The 17,496-nt window shown below is 41.3% G+C and overlaps 2 protein-coding genes across 9 annotated transcripts in view; one reads left to right on the forward strand and one right to left on the reverse strand.

The window, feature by feature from the left end:
* The window catches only part of DOCK7 (dedicator of cytokinesis 7), a 199,139-nt gene extending 191,847 nt beyond the window's left edge, over positions 1-7,292 (forward strand). For all 6 annotated transcript variants that reach the window (XM_019501183.1, XM_019501184.1, XM_019501185.1 and 3 more), the window contains 6 exons: positions 139-228; positions 977-1,213; positions 2,649-2,792; positions 4,408-4,514; positions 5,476-5,643; positions 7,220-7,292. In XM_019501183.1, the coding sequence (XP_019356728.1) occupies positions 139-228; positions 977-1,213; positions 2,649-2,792; positions 4,408-4,514; positions 5,476-5,643; positions 7,220-7,262 (789 nt within the window). In that variant the 3' untranslated portion in view covers positions 7,263-7,292. The remainder of the gene's footprint in view (positions 1-138; positions 229-976; positions 1,214-2,648; positions 2,793-4,407; positions 4,515-5,475; positions 5,644-7,219) is intronic.
* A 2,827-nt stretch (positions 7,293-10,119) lies between these two features.
* The window catches only part of USP1 (ubiquitin specific peptidase 1), a 28,362-nt gene continuing 20,985 nt past the window's right edge, over positions 10,120-17,496 (reverse strand). For all 3 annotated transcript variants that reach the window (XM_019501191.1, XM_019501190.1, XM_019501192.1), the window contains one exon: positions 10,120-11,614. In XM_019501191.1, the coding sequence (XP_019356736.1) occupies positions 10,876-11,614 (739 nt within the window). In that variant the 3' untranslated portion in view covers positions 10,120-10,875. The remainder of the gene's footprint in view (positions 11,615-17,496) is intronic.

Here is a 17,496-nt window from a genome sequence, read left to right on the forward strand (position 1 = left end):
TCCAGCCCTGGCATGGTTCCTACTGAAGACAGTTGGAGTTGTACCCATATTGAATTTGCCCTGATCTGTCCCACCCCCTTCCTCATCTGTGATTGCAGCATTTGCTATGGTCTTTCAGTGTGGTGTTCTCACTTTCAGGGGTTTTACGTAGAACGGTTTGGTGAAGATGTTGTGGAAGTGATTAAAGACTCTAACCCTGTAGACAAATTAAAACTAGATCCTAACAAGGTAAGATTAGAAGGTACTGTGGCAGCGTTTAAACCATTGCTGAGCATTGAACGTACGATAGGGAAAACCTTGGGCTGGATCCATCTCCCTGCCACAGCACATCCAGGAGGGCCCCCTTCTGGAGATGTCCCCGGCGCCATTCTGTCAGAGGAAGGCAGAGTAGGTTGCACGACCTGTTTCCATGCCTTAAGGAGATCAGAGGGAGGTCATGGTGTGCCAGTATTCCCCCCTGCAAAGATCTCTGCCCCCGTAGCCTGATGCTGCATATGCCTTTCCGCATAATTTCTACAAAGAAAGGGAGGGCAGCTTATTACATATTTCTTCCATTTTCCAGTCCCTAGTTTGCTTACTCCTCCCTCATTCAGTCCAGATCTGCCCCTCCATGCAGATCTCTGCCAGGAGAGAAGGTGGAGAGTAGGTCTGCAAGTGGGGGTGATTTTCTCCCTCCCCCGCCCCCCTCTTCTGGAGAGGAGGGAAGCAGCAACATTTCCCCACACCATGAGTGACTGAGCAGCTGTTAAACACCCCCAGCTCCCTCTAAAACCAACTGGAGTTTCCTCTGAGTAAGGACAGAATGAGAAGTGAGTTGAAGTGCCTGGATGTGACCCCTAAGACTGAAGAGTCCCGTTTCTTGGAGGTAGGTTGGGGGGTGTGCCCCTAGACAGCAGGAAGGGGAATTCTCTCTTTGTGTTGTGGCTTCCTTTGGCATTAGCCTTGGTTGTCTGTCAGCATGTTTTTCTGGTTCCAGGCCTACATTCAAATAACCTATGTGGAACCTTATTTCGACACGTATGAGATGAAGGACAGGATAACCTATTTTGACAAAAACTATAACCTGCGGCGTTTCATGTACTGCACGCCCTTCACCCTGGATGGCCGGGCGCATGGGGAGCTGCATGAGCAGTTCAAGAGGAAGACAATTTTGACTACATCACATGCTTTCCCTTACATTAAAACCAGAATAAATGTCATCCACAAAGAGGAGGTAAGAGACCTGTGCCCCTTGTTGATTGTAAATCTTGAATGGCAGCCACTGTTGAGGGGGGGGATGTGCTGTGTAGTAAGAAAATAGTAACATAACATGCCATGTTACAGTATGGTCATGAACTTTTCCGTTGCTGACAGCTGTGCATAGCAAGCTTCATCAGGCGGGCTGTGTGCCAAAGATAGAGCTGGGTGAATGGCTGGTCATTTGCTTTATGAAAACATTAGAAAGGGTTCCTTAACTGGAATGATTTGTGAGGGACAGAGAAAGAGCCTTGACATGACACATTTCTACCAGTCTAAAGAAGGAGCAGGGACATGATGCACAGCCCTATACTGGCATAATTCACTTGAATCCAGTGTAGAATTACCCTAGGAACCAGGGTAAAATTATACCAGAGTAAGTTACACCAGTATACTTGTTCTGGAATGGCTGTGCATGTGTCCATTGCAGACACCAGTGTAACTTGCACTGGTATAGAAAGCCACTGTAAATTACACTAGTGCAAGTGTTCTGTGTGCAGGCCCTAATCAGAATAATAGTAATCCTTAGGTTTTAATAGCACTAGTCATCAGCAGATCTCAGTGCACTCAAAAAGCTCATTATCAGAGGCGTAACTAAGAAGCCTTGCATTCTGGACGGTGGTGGCATCAGTTGGGGCAGCAACAGTGTAGGTGCTATTCTTGCACCTGCTCTAAAACAGAACCCAGAGTTGGTGCCTCACTCACCCAGCCCAAGTTATGCTACTGCACATCATCACTTCGAAGCTTTCGCCTGTCACTTCATAAATTCACCCTCCTCACTAGCAGTTCCCCCGTGTTACGAGCATTCACATCCCTCAGCAAGCTCTGCTGCAAATATTGAACCACTGGAACTTAATCTACACAGGGGCTTTCCAAATGGCCAGGTATGTTTAGGAGTTGCACTTCCATTGCTTGGCTGACATGTCAGACTCAGGTGTTTCCATTCCTTAGGAGTATTGCAAGAGGAATTCCTGGACAATGGACCTCAATCCAGATGAAGCCTTGTTTATGTCCAGAACTGAGCCAGCTAAATTAAACCCCAGGGCAGAGCCCTACACGGGGACACAAGCTGTTTTCATTTGAGAGGTTTATTTTGCTTTCCCACAAACCTTCTGATCAAACTAAACTAAACCCCACCTGGTTTAAACTGCAGTCAGTGTGCACCTGCACAGCTTTTTGCACCAGCTGGACTATAAATCATTTCAAAATCAGTCCTGTTGAACTGATATAGAAGTAGGCCCTGTTGGGGCATGAGTTACATTCTGCTAGAGCAGTTTCTTTAATAGAAAGAAGAAACCTAAGTCGCTTCCAATTCTGTTAAAGCCCTCAGAGCCCACCTGCAGGCACTTCTTTTAAAAAATCCTGGCCATGATAAAAGTCTCTGTGTTCCTGGCTAATGTTTGTCTGTGTAGATCATTTTGACTCCCATTGAAGTGGCCATTGAGGACATGCAGAAAAAAACACAGGAACTGGCTTTTGCAACTCATCAAGATCCAGCAGATCCAAAGATGCTCCAGATGGTGCTTCAGGGTTCAGTCGGCACAACGGTAAATCAGGTGAGTGACATTTCATCATGCTTTAAGTACCCTGGATGTTGCCTGGTACCCAGCAAGTTGCATGTTGAAGCTTAGGCCCCCCTTTTGAAATTGCATCCGTGAAGCTGTTTTGCCAGGATTTTTTTTTAGTTGTTTATATAAGCCTGGGTCCTACCGGACAACAAAGAGCACATAGAAAACGTTAGTCTAAGTATCAGGCAATCTGAAGGTTTGCTCCTGCAGGAAATAGTCAGAACTGATCTGCTGGGTTTTGTTGCTGGTAAACACAAACCTACCATTGCTATTTCTCTCTCAAGGAAGACGCCAGTACAAATGATTACTTTCATGGTCAAGTGTAGTAGATGCAGCCTCCCTCTATGCTGTACAGGGCTGAGCCTGCCTTTGTGCCTTGTCAATAACAAGTATACTTTCATTTTTAAAATTGTTCTCTTTTTAAGGAAATGGATGGAAACTTTATGATCCAAGATGTTTGCTAGTGCAGTTGCCTATGTTGCAGAGAGTGGGCATCTTTGGTAATAAGGGATAATCTAGCAGCGCAAAAATTAAATTGCTGTCAGGTTACAGCGAGATCTTATTCCTTGCCTTGCTGTGGAAATGCTTCCCTAATGTGCCTCAGCACAAATGTACCTTTTCTTCTCTGGTTAGTTGTTATGCCCTGTATTAAAACCAGCTGTCCTGTGGAGTGGGGTGCTTTTAAAAGAGTTACTGCCGGTGAAATTGTGCTTGTGTAGCTGTGCCTGAACTGGTGAAAAGCACAAATGAACAAAACCACTGATACACATTCAGTGTACGTTTCTCTGAGATGGCAAATAGTTTGCTGTAACCCCACCTCAGTGTCAAGGTCACTTCTGCTGAGTTTAGGATTGTAGCCCAGGCAGTAGGTGCAAAGGTAGATGCTTAAGTTAGTTCCTGAGCAGTTGGTGTGTGTAATTTCACAGTTCTACAATCTTTGGCACTGCCCCAAAGATTGCAGCAGCAGCAGCAGCAAAGGGAGTAAGTCAAGGTGGCCCATCTCACCGGTCCTTGTCAGTATTCAGAAGCGTTGCACTAATGACGTCTTGCTGTTCCTCACTTTGGTTAGCCCTGCAGAGAGCGCATGAACTGGATTATATTCGGGTCTGTGTATTATCAACGAAACTTAAAGCAATATAATTGCAGAGGTAGAGACTGCTGGAAGATTTTTGCCCCTAGAATCTTTGCTAATGCCCAAATTGGGAAAATCACAACATTGTTACAGATCCCAAGTTGACTGCAATCCTGCAAACACCTGCTGGGTCAGTTTGCAGGGGTAAGCATCTGGTATGTGTCAGCTGAGCAGATGTGATCTCAACACAGCGGAGAGAAAACAAACATGGAGCTTTATGCTTTGTGGAGCTTTATAGCCAGCTTCCGAAAGTGAGAAACTGCATTTTAAAAATTTACCTTGAGGACAACGGACGCCTCCAGTTTTCATGGCAGTTGGTGATTTACTTTGTACTTTGAAAGTGCAGTTCATCATGAAAGATTCTCTCAGGGAATTTTGCATTTTATGAATGTTTCTACAAGCAAGACATTTCTCCGCTAAGTACTTCAGACAGTGCAGAGAAACTTACTATTTTCTCTTCTGCTTCTAAAGGGACCATTAGAAGTTGCACAGGTTTTCTTGTCTGAAATACCCAATGATCCAAAGCTCTTCAGACACCATAACAAACTACGGCTCTGTTTCAAAGACTTCACAAAAAGGTAAAGAGCACCGTCCTCATGCTTTCCAAAGACCTTTATTTTCAGCGCATCAAAGTGAAATGGGGAGTATCCAGGACCTGTTAAATATGCTTGTTAATGTAGCCAAAGATTATAGCACCGTTTGCTGTAGCTCAAGGACCCAGGCCGTTTAAAGAATATGTCCTCTACATCCTTCTTGCCTCCTTGGGGCTATAGCTCTCGAGTTGCTGAGGCCATTAGGCATGGCTCTTTATATGAAATGAAGTGGTGTTTTTTGCTGAGTTCCTCGTGAACACATGTCCGCATTTTGAAAAACCATCCCTCCCCACCACAGGCCCAAACAGACACCTGACTGCAGGAATGACACACTGTTAAATTGGCAGGAAGACTGAATTACCTGGAGTGGACTTCTCCAAAATAAGACTGAAACACAATTGGCTGATTCCTCTGAAGGACTGAAACCCTTTCTAAATTGCCTTCCCAATTCAACCCTTCTCAGGAACACTAAATAATTTAGAAAAATAATTGAAATAAAATTATTCCTACCTATTCCATGCTAATAGATACATTGGCATCTGGTCATTTAATGGGACACATTGAGATTATCAATTCTTTTCATACCCATTTTGTTTAATGTCCATATTTCAAAACACCAGAGTTTAATAGTCTGCTTTTGGGTAATCTGTTCTTAGAGGAAGGAATAGATACATCCATCTTTAAACCCCCTTGGCCTGAAAATGGTTAGCTGGGGATAAGCTTTCCAGCTCCTCTTCACAGAGTATAAATGTAATAGGTGAAGAAAGTAAAATTAGAGAGGAACTGCAAGTCTATAAATAAAATGGCAATGGTAAGCCAGTGAGCCAGGTAAGCTGAGTGCACCTCAGAGGAGGAGATTAGGTGTTCAGCCAGGAGAAGGGAATGAAATCCTCTCACCCCAGTCAATTAACAGGTCCCATTTGCTCTGCTGGGGTTTGTTTTCTAGGTGCGAAGATGCACTGCGCAAGAACAAGAGCCTGATAGGCCCAGACCAAAAGGAGTATCAGCGGGAGCTTGAGAGGAACTACCACCGTCTTAAAGAAGCTCTCCAGCCCTTGATTAACAGGAAGATCCCACAGCTGTACAAGGCTGTGCTGCCTGTTGCTTGCCATAGGTGGGTGTGAATTTTGTGCTGTAGCTCCATAGCACCAGTAGGATGCAAACCCAGCAGGGTCAGTTTGGTGTAAAGAGGAAGTAGAAATGGGAATGGAGGTTTTTCCAGGGAAGGTTTTAAATCCCTTTCATTACTACAGATCTTTCAAGATGGGTTTATTTCCTGCCTCTTTCATCCCTCCCCAATCAGTCTTGGATTTCAGGTTGTACTGGTTGGCCAGTTTTCCTACATGAGTTTTTCAGACAGTGCCTGTTCCCCCAGTCCTGTAAGGTGGCCTCTGTCGCCCCTATCATAGTAACCTCATAATCATTCCTCCACCTGATAGAGCCAGTTCCCTACCTAAAACTGGGCCATGAGGGAGCCTTGGGTTGTTGCTAAAGATCTCTATGGTGAGGACTAGCAAATGCAAGGCAGGGATTTTGGATTAAGAGGATGGAGGATGTTTTCCATGTCGGGAAACATGCTTTTGGAAGGAACCTTGAGTATTTCCATTCTACAGTGGGACCAAGCACAAATCCCTCTTTATTACTAATGGTTTTGTCAGGCAGATCAGGGCCTCCTTACACTAAGCATGTGATATATGAGTGAAAGCTGATTTTAATAAGGTCCTGTAGTGTGTTTATGGTCAAAAATGTACTCTGCAAAATATTGCATCTATGAGGAAGATACTGCTCCAGCGGTGTCAATTGCTTGTTTATTGAAGGAGAGTTTGGAAATTCCTGAATATAACCTGATAGTCATTCCCGTGTCCTCTGTGGCTTGTTGAATAGATGGAAGGGTAACAACGACATTATAATTCTGGCAGTGATTTAGTAGCCAGTTTGGGTAGAACAGCATCCCCACAAATTGTGCTATGGACTTAACTTAGCTTTCACATCCTCTAATCTCGAACCAGTGTGCATTTTTAAAGAGTAGGAAAAGGAGCAGGTAGGAGGACTGATTCTCTCATCACACATTCAGCTCCACAGTGCAACTGTTATTTATACAAATATAGATTTTAACGCTTCCCCTGCACAACTCATTCAGAATGAGGAGCCTGTATCTCTCGTGTCCTTGTGTGCGTGTGCTCTGTGCAGCAACAGGGCAATACAGCGGGTTGTAAACTGCTCCTAGCAGAGTGCTTTACTAAACTTCCATCACAAATAACTGCTGGACTTAAGTGCATTTCTTCCTACTCAGTGCATGCTACAAAAAGATGGCTGTTTCTTCCGGTTACTTCCTTGTTTAACATTGTGACTTTTTTAAGTCTCTTGGGGTTGATTGTGAAATATTCTCCAAGTATTCTTTTAGGCTAGATGGTTACTGGCCAGGTCAGTCACCTAGGTTTGTTTGTGGATGCAGTTTCTCTGTGCAGAGTGCTTGCTCCAAGTAGAGCCCTTTGAGGACTTACGTTAAATAGGATGTAGGTGGTTGTCCCCTCCGCGCACACGGGCTGAAACGTTCAGGTCAGTAACATTCTCAGAAAAATGCAAAGCAACTTCATTTGGCACACAACTGCTTTTAAAGGGTAGCAAAGGCTTTTTCATTCTCCATGGAAAATGTGTGTTTATTTGACTGGTTTTTCTTTCTCCCTCAGAGACTCCTTCAGCAGAATGAGCCTTCGCAAAATGGATATCTAGACGAGTTTAAAAAAAAAAAAAAAAAAAAAAGCACTTAAAATTAAGGTAATGAAAAGAGTCGCATTATCAGCGCTGGGAATCAAAGGAGTTTTACTGAGAAATAAAACTTGGACTTCATCATGGACACCCTCCCCTCCCATTTTACTTACTTACATTGAAGTGTTAAGTGGCCAAAAATCATTTTGAATTGTCAAATGTAGATTTAATGTTTTAAAAAATCATGGCAATGGTATACTAAGTACTGGTGATAAGCTGTAAACTTACCTGTTTTTTTAAGGCATTTTTGACTCAAAGGTACACTAAACACATTTATCATTATTTATAGCATTACTTAATGTTAAATTTATTTACTTTTAGTTCATATTTAATTTATATTAGGAGCATTTGCAGATGCATTTTTGAAGTTTTTAATGTAGTGATGTTTATTTCAATGGTACTATTAAATACGTGAATGTTTACACTTTAATTCATTGCGCATTGGACTTCAGAGCTCATCAACCTCATTGGAAAAGATATAGAACAAGGTAAGTCCTAATGTAATACTTTGTAAATACGTGCAGTGACTACTAGCATCTCTAAATTGTTCTGTAATATGGACTAGGAACTTGTTGCAAGGAAAAATAATTTCTTCTTACTGGCCACATCTATACAAGACACTGACTGTACAGTAGCTCATTACTACTGTGCAGTACGGTCACATGGCACAAAGTGTGATGCAAGACTGCTGCGCAGTAGTAGAGCTACTGTGCAGTCAGTCACCTAAAAGCCATTCAGTGACTCCACTGTGCAGTAATTCCAGTTACTGTGCAATCATTTAGTACTTGTGTATGCAAGTACTAAATGGCTGCACAGTAACAACTGTGCAGTGTCTTGTGTAGACGCAGCTCTCAGATAAAATAAAGGTGCAACTTTTGTGTCCAGAAGTATTAGTAACCCTAATGTATTTACACAGTAATCTCTACCAAACCAGGAATTCAGTTACAATACAGTAGTTCCTTCACATATTTAATGCACAGTTCGGTCTTGCAATATATTTGAGACCAAACCACTTTGTGTCAACGTTTTTATAAAAAAAATTTTATTAAAAATGGTGAAAGATAATAAATACAGATATGTAATTGCTGTTGTTGCTCCACAGAAAGATTCTACCACATACAAAAGAATTATGTTTAAAGATAGTTACTGAAATTACTGAAACAAGCATTTTAAAGGAGGAAACATCAGCCTTATGGTCATCTCTGCTATCATCCCTTTGTGTTTCCAGTCTGGAAAATGAAAAACCCTGTAGAAAAAAGGGCATGTGATAATACAAAAACTGTCCAAGTAAGGTTGTACTTGCAATTGTTTCTGCTAACTTTTGAGTGCTTGTCTTTGCAGCCCAAATGTTTTAATACTTTGCTTGTGCAAATTTGGTATTTTTTTTTTAAGATTAAAAACCACCTCATCAAACATTCTCAGGTGGGTTTGAGTCCCTCAGCTACCATGTGGATTACAGGGCGATTGCATTCACTGGTAGCAGAATGCTTTTAACAGTGAGCAGAGTATGGTGCCTTGTCACGTGTCCAAAGGATGCCAGAATCCATGGGAGAATAAGACGGCCCAAATTGTGTCCCTGTGGGAGGGGGAATAGTCCACGCCGGGTCCCAAGTACATGGTTCAGGAGAAGGAAATCCATCCTGGCTCTTTGGGTGTTTATAGGCGTGCTCCAGGAGGCAAAGGGGCAGGGATGGTATGCTTTAATTGGCATGGCTCTGAGAGCTGTGCTAATTAAAGCACCTGGAGCATCACATGTATCAGTATCCCCCTGCTGAAAAATGGTGGCAGGGGCTCCAGCACTTACTACGCTCTGGCAGACTCAATTAATTGAGTCTACTCCAATGTGCTGTGATTACAGCACGCTGGAGCAACCTACCTGTACATGTATAGGAGCCGTTAGTCTCCATCCCCCTTATTACTAAACTGCACTGACAACTTTCAGGTGTTCCCTATACCAGCAACAGGCTAGTGTTGCTTTAGGAAAAAAGATACAAATGGAAAGGCATTCCTCACACCCATGGCTTTTTTCCTGCCCAATATTAAGTCTGGTGCAAACTATGGAGGTGTTAGTACTACTTGAAGATTACAAGACTGTTAATCCATTAGAAAAGATTGTTAGCCAGCCTAAATATAGGTACCATTTTAGCTTCTCCCCATATTAAAAAGGGTATATGATATGTTTAAGAATCACAAAGAAAAGGAGATAAATAGTCTCAGTTTACATAAACTACTGCTTCTCAAAGAAAGCAGCATTAGAACTGTTTTGCTGCTTGAGGGTGCATGTACACATATATTAATGTGCTTTAGTAAATGTGCATTAAATTTAGTACCTCCATTGTGAGGTACTAGGAAAATGTGCATTAACCTGTCTTAATGCACATTACCTGAAGAGCATGGTTTTTAAGTGATGCTTAATGCACATTAGGCTAATGTTAATGTGCACTAACTGAAGAGCAGGTTTTTTTTCAGTGATGATTTTGTGTGTATAAAAATAGCCTGTGCAGACAGGCCTGTGCTTAGAAGAGAAGAACTTTGCAACATTAGCTAACAACTCAAAGCAGGAAGGTGATGCAGCACCTATTCAAGTCCTTCAATTCCAAAAGCCATTAATTTCAGTCTCAACCCAACACCTGATCTATTCATCTCAGACAAATGTATGCATATCATTTTTTATTTCATATGTACATTCTTGACAAGGTATCAAGCCACATTTTAGTTCTCTCATACTTAGAACTCATTGAAGTATGAGTTAACCAGTTAAAGGAAGAGGATCACAACAAAATTCAAATCTACCCAAACAGATATGCAAATGCAGAGGGCCTTTAAAAAGTACAAAATATTTTATTACACTGCACACAGATGAGCAATTTAAATGGCTTCCCTCATTACAGTATTAAATTGCACATATTTACACAATCTACTTTAAACCTATGCAGTAAAATACAAGTTAGTCCAAACATATCTATTGTTAAGTTCAGCTTTAAAATAACATATCACTCCTTCCAACACACTAAATGAGGTGGCAGGACCTCTATTTTTGTGCTTTGAATTTCTCTGAGCAAGAGAAGGGTGTCATCAGGAAGCCATAGCTATGCTGTATGTGCCATATACATATACCCCAAAGACTATATACGAAATATTGCTTCTCAAGTTATAAAAATACTGATTTTGATGAGTTTCTCTAGTTAATATAAATTTACTCCAGAATGTGAATACAAATAACTTTTATTTAGGAGGGGAAAAAGGCTAATACAAGAAATGTCTGGGAACCAGAGTTGTTCTAAAACCAGTACCATGTATTTTGGACTTTAAGAACTATACAAACCTGTATGCCTAAAAGGCAGTAGCACTAGCCACCAGCATGTAAGGGAGAGTTGAAGTTCTGTGACATGTTTTGTTAACTCAAATTGTCCCACTCAAAACAGAACTAAGAGACCAAAAATAAATGTCATCCAGTAGCTAAAACAAAACAAAAGGAATAAAAAAAACCCTAGCTGTTACTTGAAGGTAGTCTTGATGCAAATCATATCAATAGGAGTATGCAAATCTCTAATATTTACATAGGCAAAATACATTATTACTCTACAATTTTCTTATAAAACAGTAAGTAAGGAGTTGATGTGGATGATGAAGTAGGAGAGAGAGTATTCAGAAAGTCTTTTTCCTCTGTAACCTTGACTTCAGAATCATCAAAAAGCAGCCACTTTCCCTCATATTCTTTTAGGCTTTGTAATGCATACAAAGTTTTGCTTTCCAGTCCACTGAAAGCAGTTCCATTTTGATCACCACGTTCATTATTTCTATCTAGATCCAAGATCCCATTGGTACTGGCAGACCCAGGATTTCTGTTTTCAGCAACTGTACTGACGAGCTTCTCTGGGTTAGTGGGTTTGTTGCTATACAGGTCACAATCAGTCTTACTTTTTTGTCCCCCAAGAAGTCCAACTGCTTCTATGTTCTTTTTGTTTAAAACTTTACTTGGCTGGGCATTTCCATTGACTCTAAAGGAGACTTCACCATCGTCATAATCTTCAGCAACAGCTCTTGCTTCTTCCTCATTCAGTGGTTCTGGCTTAATCATTTCGTGCATTTGGTTGATGAAGAAATTGCCTTTGTCTAATTCCAGACTATTAAGATCTGTAATTTTAACAGAAGCTGTATAGTGTCCGCTGCTGATTGTAATGCCACTGTGCATTACTACTGCAAATAATCCATAGGTATCGTTGGTTGGTTTTGTGCTCCATTCTTCTAGTGACAATTTAAGAGGTGTCAGTAAAGGAGTATTTATCTTGGACAGTCCACCATAACAATCAAACCTTGGAAAGAAGAACGGCAGAATTAGACTATTGCATCAAAACATACAATTTTCCTTAAGGGAGTTAAAAAAAAAGGGGTTGTATCTTCTTTTGGTTAACCCAGTATACAGAAGAGGCACAGGCTTTTTAAAAACCTATTTAGCTTGTTTTTCAACATTGACATATCAAGAATATCACCTTTGGCCTTCCCAAGTTTTACTAAAGAAATGATTGGGAGACTTAAAGTATTTGTATTAATTCTCACAGCTAAGTTGAAGGGCTAAAGTTGAACATTCAAAGACTTACTTCTTCAAATGCTACTGCTGGCTAACCAGATGTTAAAAATTAAGTTTTAAACAGTGATTATAAATCGCAACTTCTCTCAGTTGCTCAGCTTTCACCCTTCTTTTGGGTCTAGTATCTTTCCATGTTTCACTTAGCACCAGAGTGAAAAAAAAGAGCTCAATATCTAATGTATAGAACAAGCAGGGTTTTCTTAGCCTCTTTGCACATCATGGTAGAGACCATAAACCCAAGTTTATGCAAGTTATCTTTAAATTAATACTCCTTCGGAAGCAATTTGAGTAATTACTCTGTCTTAAGATGGCTCAACTATGCGGAGACGGTAGTTATTTGACCCATAGTGAAAAGACAATAGTCAAAAAACTATTCTATAGATTTCACAGTTGTTTAGAATGTATTTAAGTTATTAAGATACACAAAGCTTTTCGGTTGGAAGCAACATCTTTTATTAAACCAACTAAATAGTAGCAAAAAAACCCCTTTCTTTGCAACCTTTTGGACATATGCACCCATCTTCAGGCTGAGGAGAATTCAAAGACTGTAAAAATCCTCCTAGGTAGAAAAGAAACTTCCACCCTCTACCTCCCCTTTGCAAAATGGAGTTTCTTTTCTACGTAGGAGGACTTTTACAATCTCTGAATTCTCTGAAAAATCCTGATATACTGTGCAAACCTCTTACCAGTAGTAGAAATCTAATGGCAGAAAATCTGTATATGAGTTATTTCTACTACTTCTATACCAGTGGTTCTCAACCTTTTCAGACTCTGGGCACCCTTTGGAAAATGCCAGTCCTTAGTTTTCACTTTGTTTCTTAATGGAAGAAAAATAATAGAACAGTTCTTCTGTTGCACAGAACCAAGGAAGTCCATAACAAGTCAAAATTCACTCTGGATTCCTATTTGAAATCTCTAGGTTTATCTTGTGAATTATGTGCAAGTGCTTGCCCATATGTGCTGCTTGCAGATGTTAGCACAGGAAAAGAAACCCCCCAAACACTCACTTTACCAGAAGAAGCAGCATGTTATCTCAACCTGGCTCCACAGTGCCTGTATAGAGAGCTTTTTGGCACTTATCTAAAGCTGATTCAATCAGCTATTAGATAAAAGTGCCAAAAAAGCCTCACTGAAACACCCGATCTATACTGATATTGGGTGAGCTGGGTCCAACTAACACACTAACTCTTCTGGACATGCACAGGGCTTGGTGCAGGAGCATGCTGGTTTAAAGTATTTTTTTTCAGTTTTTTGTTTTTAACGTCTGCAAGCAGCCGTAAAGGTTAGCACAGCAGTCTTAAAAGAACATCCTAGTACCCTAGTTGAGAATCGCTGCTCTACTGGATTTCTTTATTCAGCTAGACCAACTGAGATTATGAGCACATAGAAAGTTACTCGTTAACGACTTAATTTTACAGCACTGGGCAATTAAAGTTATTTAACTATAACTCTAATATTAGAGGAAGACCCAGTCAGCACAGACAACCATGAACCCAAATACGGTTTTTTCCTGAAGAGGTCTAATTGTTTGAGATCTTCAATAAAATCCTGAAAAAAAATCACCACTTTCCCTGAAAATGCGTGTCAAGAGCTAGAGCTGTATTCCCTCTTCTTCCAAGTTATGCCACAAATTGGTAATTTTTTCATTATATAGTATTTATTTTATTAAGCTTTTCTCCAGCTGTACTAAGTTTTCCAGGTAATTTACCATGCCGGGCATATCAGGCTACTCACCCATACTCAGGCAGGCAGTAACAAAACTAGTATGAGAATTCTTAATGCCTGAGAAAACAGATTTCTGCAGTGACTGCTTTACTCAAAACTCACAAGTTAGGAGCAACTAGGCAAATGGCGTACCACAGTTAGTACCTTCCTGTTTCCCCCGTCCTCCCATTTTAAATAAAGGGTTATTTAAAATTCAGATATTGAATAACTCACTGTCACTCCAACAGTTTAAGATATTAACAAGGACAATGCCAGCCTAAGGCGGTCAGCATTTTTTAAATCAAATGGTTATGGATCTGTATAGCAATACTAAAATTCAAACGTAACAAACATTCAGACGCAGCAGGGCTCATGCAGGGTAACATGGAATGTGACCAAGGCTGCTCTGGCTCTGCCTTTGACAGCTCGTTTGATCTGCAGCTGTTCTTTGTTACTTCAGGCCTTGCTGTTTGGGAATAGACAGACTACCCTAAGTTCTGGAATTGTGGAATAAACTTTTCAGACCGTTTCGGCTGCATCACTGATTCCAGTACTGTGATCTCTCTGCTCTTACTACTTTGCTTTGTGGCTGACAATACTTTGCAGAAAAAGTTCAAGACTCAAAGAGCAATTGAAGAAGCTTCCAGGAGCCCACATTCAATGCAAAATAGTACCCCTGGCTTGAATGCAGGTGTGAACATTTTGGACTGAGAATATGAAGATCACCAGGAGAAAAGGAAGAGAGGTATGTGACTGGGAAACAGCTGTATAGCTTGGAATTTGTAAAAATTTCCTCCAAGGAAGACAAAAAAATTGAACTTAATCTAATGAAAACCTGAGGTTCAAATATATGTATGATCTCTGGGATGAGGGCATCCCTGATGGTTTTATACTTGTATGGCTTACAGAAGTATCAGAAGTGCATGGGCCTCTATTTCAGTGAGTATAGCTCAGGGAGATTTTTTTTTTCTTAATAAAAGCAAGTGCTGAACAGCAGTGGCTTAGTTTTCCTCTAAAGTCGTGACAGACCCTGTACAAAGCAGCAAAAGGACACATCTTGTATTTGAATGTTCTTCAGTTCTGCTGAAAAGGAGGCATTAATTACGCTAAGAGAAATGTATGTACATTAGAATTTTTCTCCAATATCACCACAGTTGGTTTTACTTTGGTGATCAGATTTTCATTTCTAGTTTCAAAAAATAAAAAGCCTAAAGAAACTCTTAGAACAAAAATTTGGAGAGCAATTCTGAGAAATCCATTCTTTAGGAGCTTCTGCAAAATATTATAGCATGACTTTTGAAATCATTGTTACTTTCAAACCAGATTTATAGTGTTGTATGCGTTTGTGCTGCTGGCACCCAAATCATAATTTGATCAAAAGGTCCACAAGTATTTTACAGGCATTTAAGTTTCAAAAATTCATCTGTACGGCAGGCATTATCTCCATTTCATAGAAAAGTTAAATAAGGCCATACAGAAAGCCTTTACAAGATCCAAATAGAAGGCATCTTCCAATTCCTAGGCTTACTTTCCAGCCACCAGAAGACCCTAAACGCTTAAGTGGAATTATAACTCAATCACTTTGTTTGAGATCCTGAATTATGTGAACTATTGAATGCCATCAAGTCAACAACAGTTCTGGAAATTTAAGCAAAGTGATAGTTTCATAGTAGATAGTGTCAGAAGGGACCTGAGCAGATCATCAAGTCCAACCCCCTGCCACGGGCAGGAAAGAATGTTGGGGTCAAACGACCCTGGCTAGGTGATTATCTAGCCTCTTTTTGAAGACCCCCAGGGAAGGAGCAAGCACCACTTCCCTTGGAAGTTGGTGCCAGATCCTAGCCGCCCTGACTGTGAAGTAGCACTTCTGATGTCTAGCCTGAATCTACTGTCAGCTTATGGCCATTATTCCTCGTTACTCCCAGTAGTGCTTGGAGGAGCAGGGACTCTCCCATAGCCTGCTGGTCCTCCTTGGCCAGTTTGTAGATGGCCACCAGATCCCCCCCTCAGCCTCCTCTTGTGGAGGCTGAACAGGTTCAGGTCCCGTAGCCTCCCCTCGTAGGGCCTGCCCTGCTGCCCCCTGATCATGTGAGTGGCCCTCCTCTGGACCCTCTCCACGTTGTCCACATCCCTCCTGAAGTGCGGCACCCAGAACTGGACGCAGTACTCCCAACTGTGGCCTGACCAGTGTCACAGAGGGGGAGGATCACCTCCTTGGACCTGCTCAAGATGCATCTGTGGATGCATGACAAGGTACAATTAGCCTTCCTGACTGCGTCCCCACATTGGCGGCCCATGTTCATCTTGGAGTCTATGACGACTCCAAGATCCTTTTCTGCCTCTGCTGAGAAGGGAGTTCCCCAGCCTGTAGGTATGGGTGCTGGTTCTTCCTCCCCAGGTACAACACCTTGCACTTGTCAGTGTTGAATCCCATCCTATTCTCACCCGCCCACCCCGTAACCTGTCTAGATCTAGTTGCAGCCTGTCCCTCTCCTCTAGCGTGCCTACTTCTCTACACATGGGATACTGAACCAGCAAGAGTTTCTTTTCCATTGCCACATCCCAAAGGAGTGGATGCAGATGGCAAAAGCAGTAACTACTTTTCATTTATAAAATTAACAAGGCTGGAAAGCCAAGCAGTCTACATATGCTTCAACTTATGAAAACTGCAAAATTGGTCTAAATGTCAGCTAATGCTGCATCAATGAAAATTTCTAAATTATGGATTGGATAGTTTTGAACAACAACGTTCCAAATGGATCTGCAGTATCATGGCAAGTTTATCCAGATGGGTCCTTCTGTCATTTTGAGGTTATTTCTTTACTGAGATTTGAGTAGTATTTACTGTGACATGCTATGCCCAATTCCTGTCCGTCTTTTCCACTGTTCATATTCTTTCGCTTAGAATATATTTATTCAGAATTCCTAACTTTGGAAGAAAGATGGTGAAGTGAGCCACAGTAATATTTACAGTAAAATAAAAAGGTTTGTATAGCATGGGAGCAGATCACTAATGCTTAGCAACTGCACTGACACAAATGATAATAAGTAAGTGCCATACTGGATCAGACCAGCATCCTGCCTCAGGCAGTGGCAGAAGTGGATGCTATACAGGAAAAGCACTGAACCAGATTCTCTCTAAAGCAGTGGTTTTCAACCTGTGGACACCCAGGGGCCCGCAGAGCATGTCCAAGCAGCCTGTGAAAAAAGTTACTTATGATCAAAGTACATGGATACCTAACACTTACAATTCAGAGAGGGTCTGCACCTCCATTAAAACATTTCTAGAGGGTCCACAAATGAAAAAGAGGAAAAATCACTCCTCTAAAGTGATCTATTCCTTTTCAGTACCCTCCCTGACATGCACCATTCTTGGTTTAGAAATGCCAGAGGAAACATCCTCCAACAACAGCCATTAATAGATCTATCCTCCATTAATTTACTCAGTCCTTTTTTAAACCTAGCTATGCTACCTGCTTCTATCATCTCCTGTTAACTAAGCATTATGCAAAAAAGTACTTGCACATTAGTTTGAATCTTGCTCCCTGCTCATTTCAGCAGGTGCCCCCTAGTTCTAGTGTTGTGGGACTTGGTGAACAGTTCCCTGTTCACTTTGTCCGTACCCTTCCTGATAGAGGTCTATCGTTGCCTCCTCCCACCCCACTCTCAGCTTTTTCCTTTCCAAACTGACTAATCCTAGTATTTTTTTAGTCTCTCCTGGTCTGGCAACTGCCCCAGGCCCCATATCATTTTGGCTGCCCTTCTTTGTACCTTTTTTAATTCTACTACATCCTTTCTGAGATGTGGGGACCAGAACTGCATGCAGTGTTCAAAAATGTGGGTATACCATGGATTTATAAATGAACTAGTGTCATGATTCAAAAAGGTAGTTTCAACTACTAC

The sequence above is a fragment of the Gavialis gangeticus genome, unplaced genomic scaffold, assembly GCF_001723915.1.
Source record: "Gavialis gangeticus isolate Ggan-Ray unplaced genomic scaffold, GavGan_comp1, whole genome shotgun sequence".
Taxonomy (NCBI): Eukaryota; Metazoa; Chordata; order Crocodylia; family Gavialidae; genus Gavialis; species Gavialis gangeticus.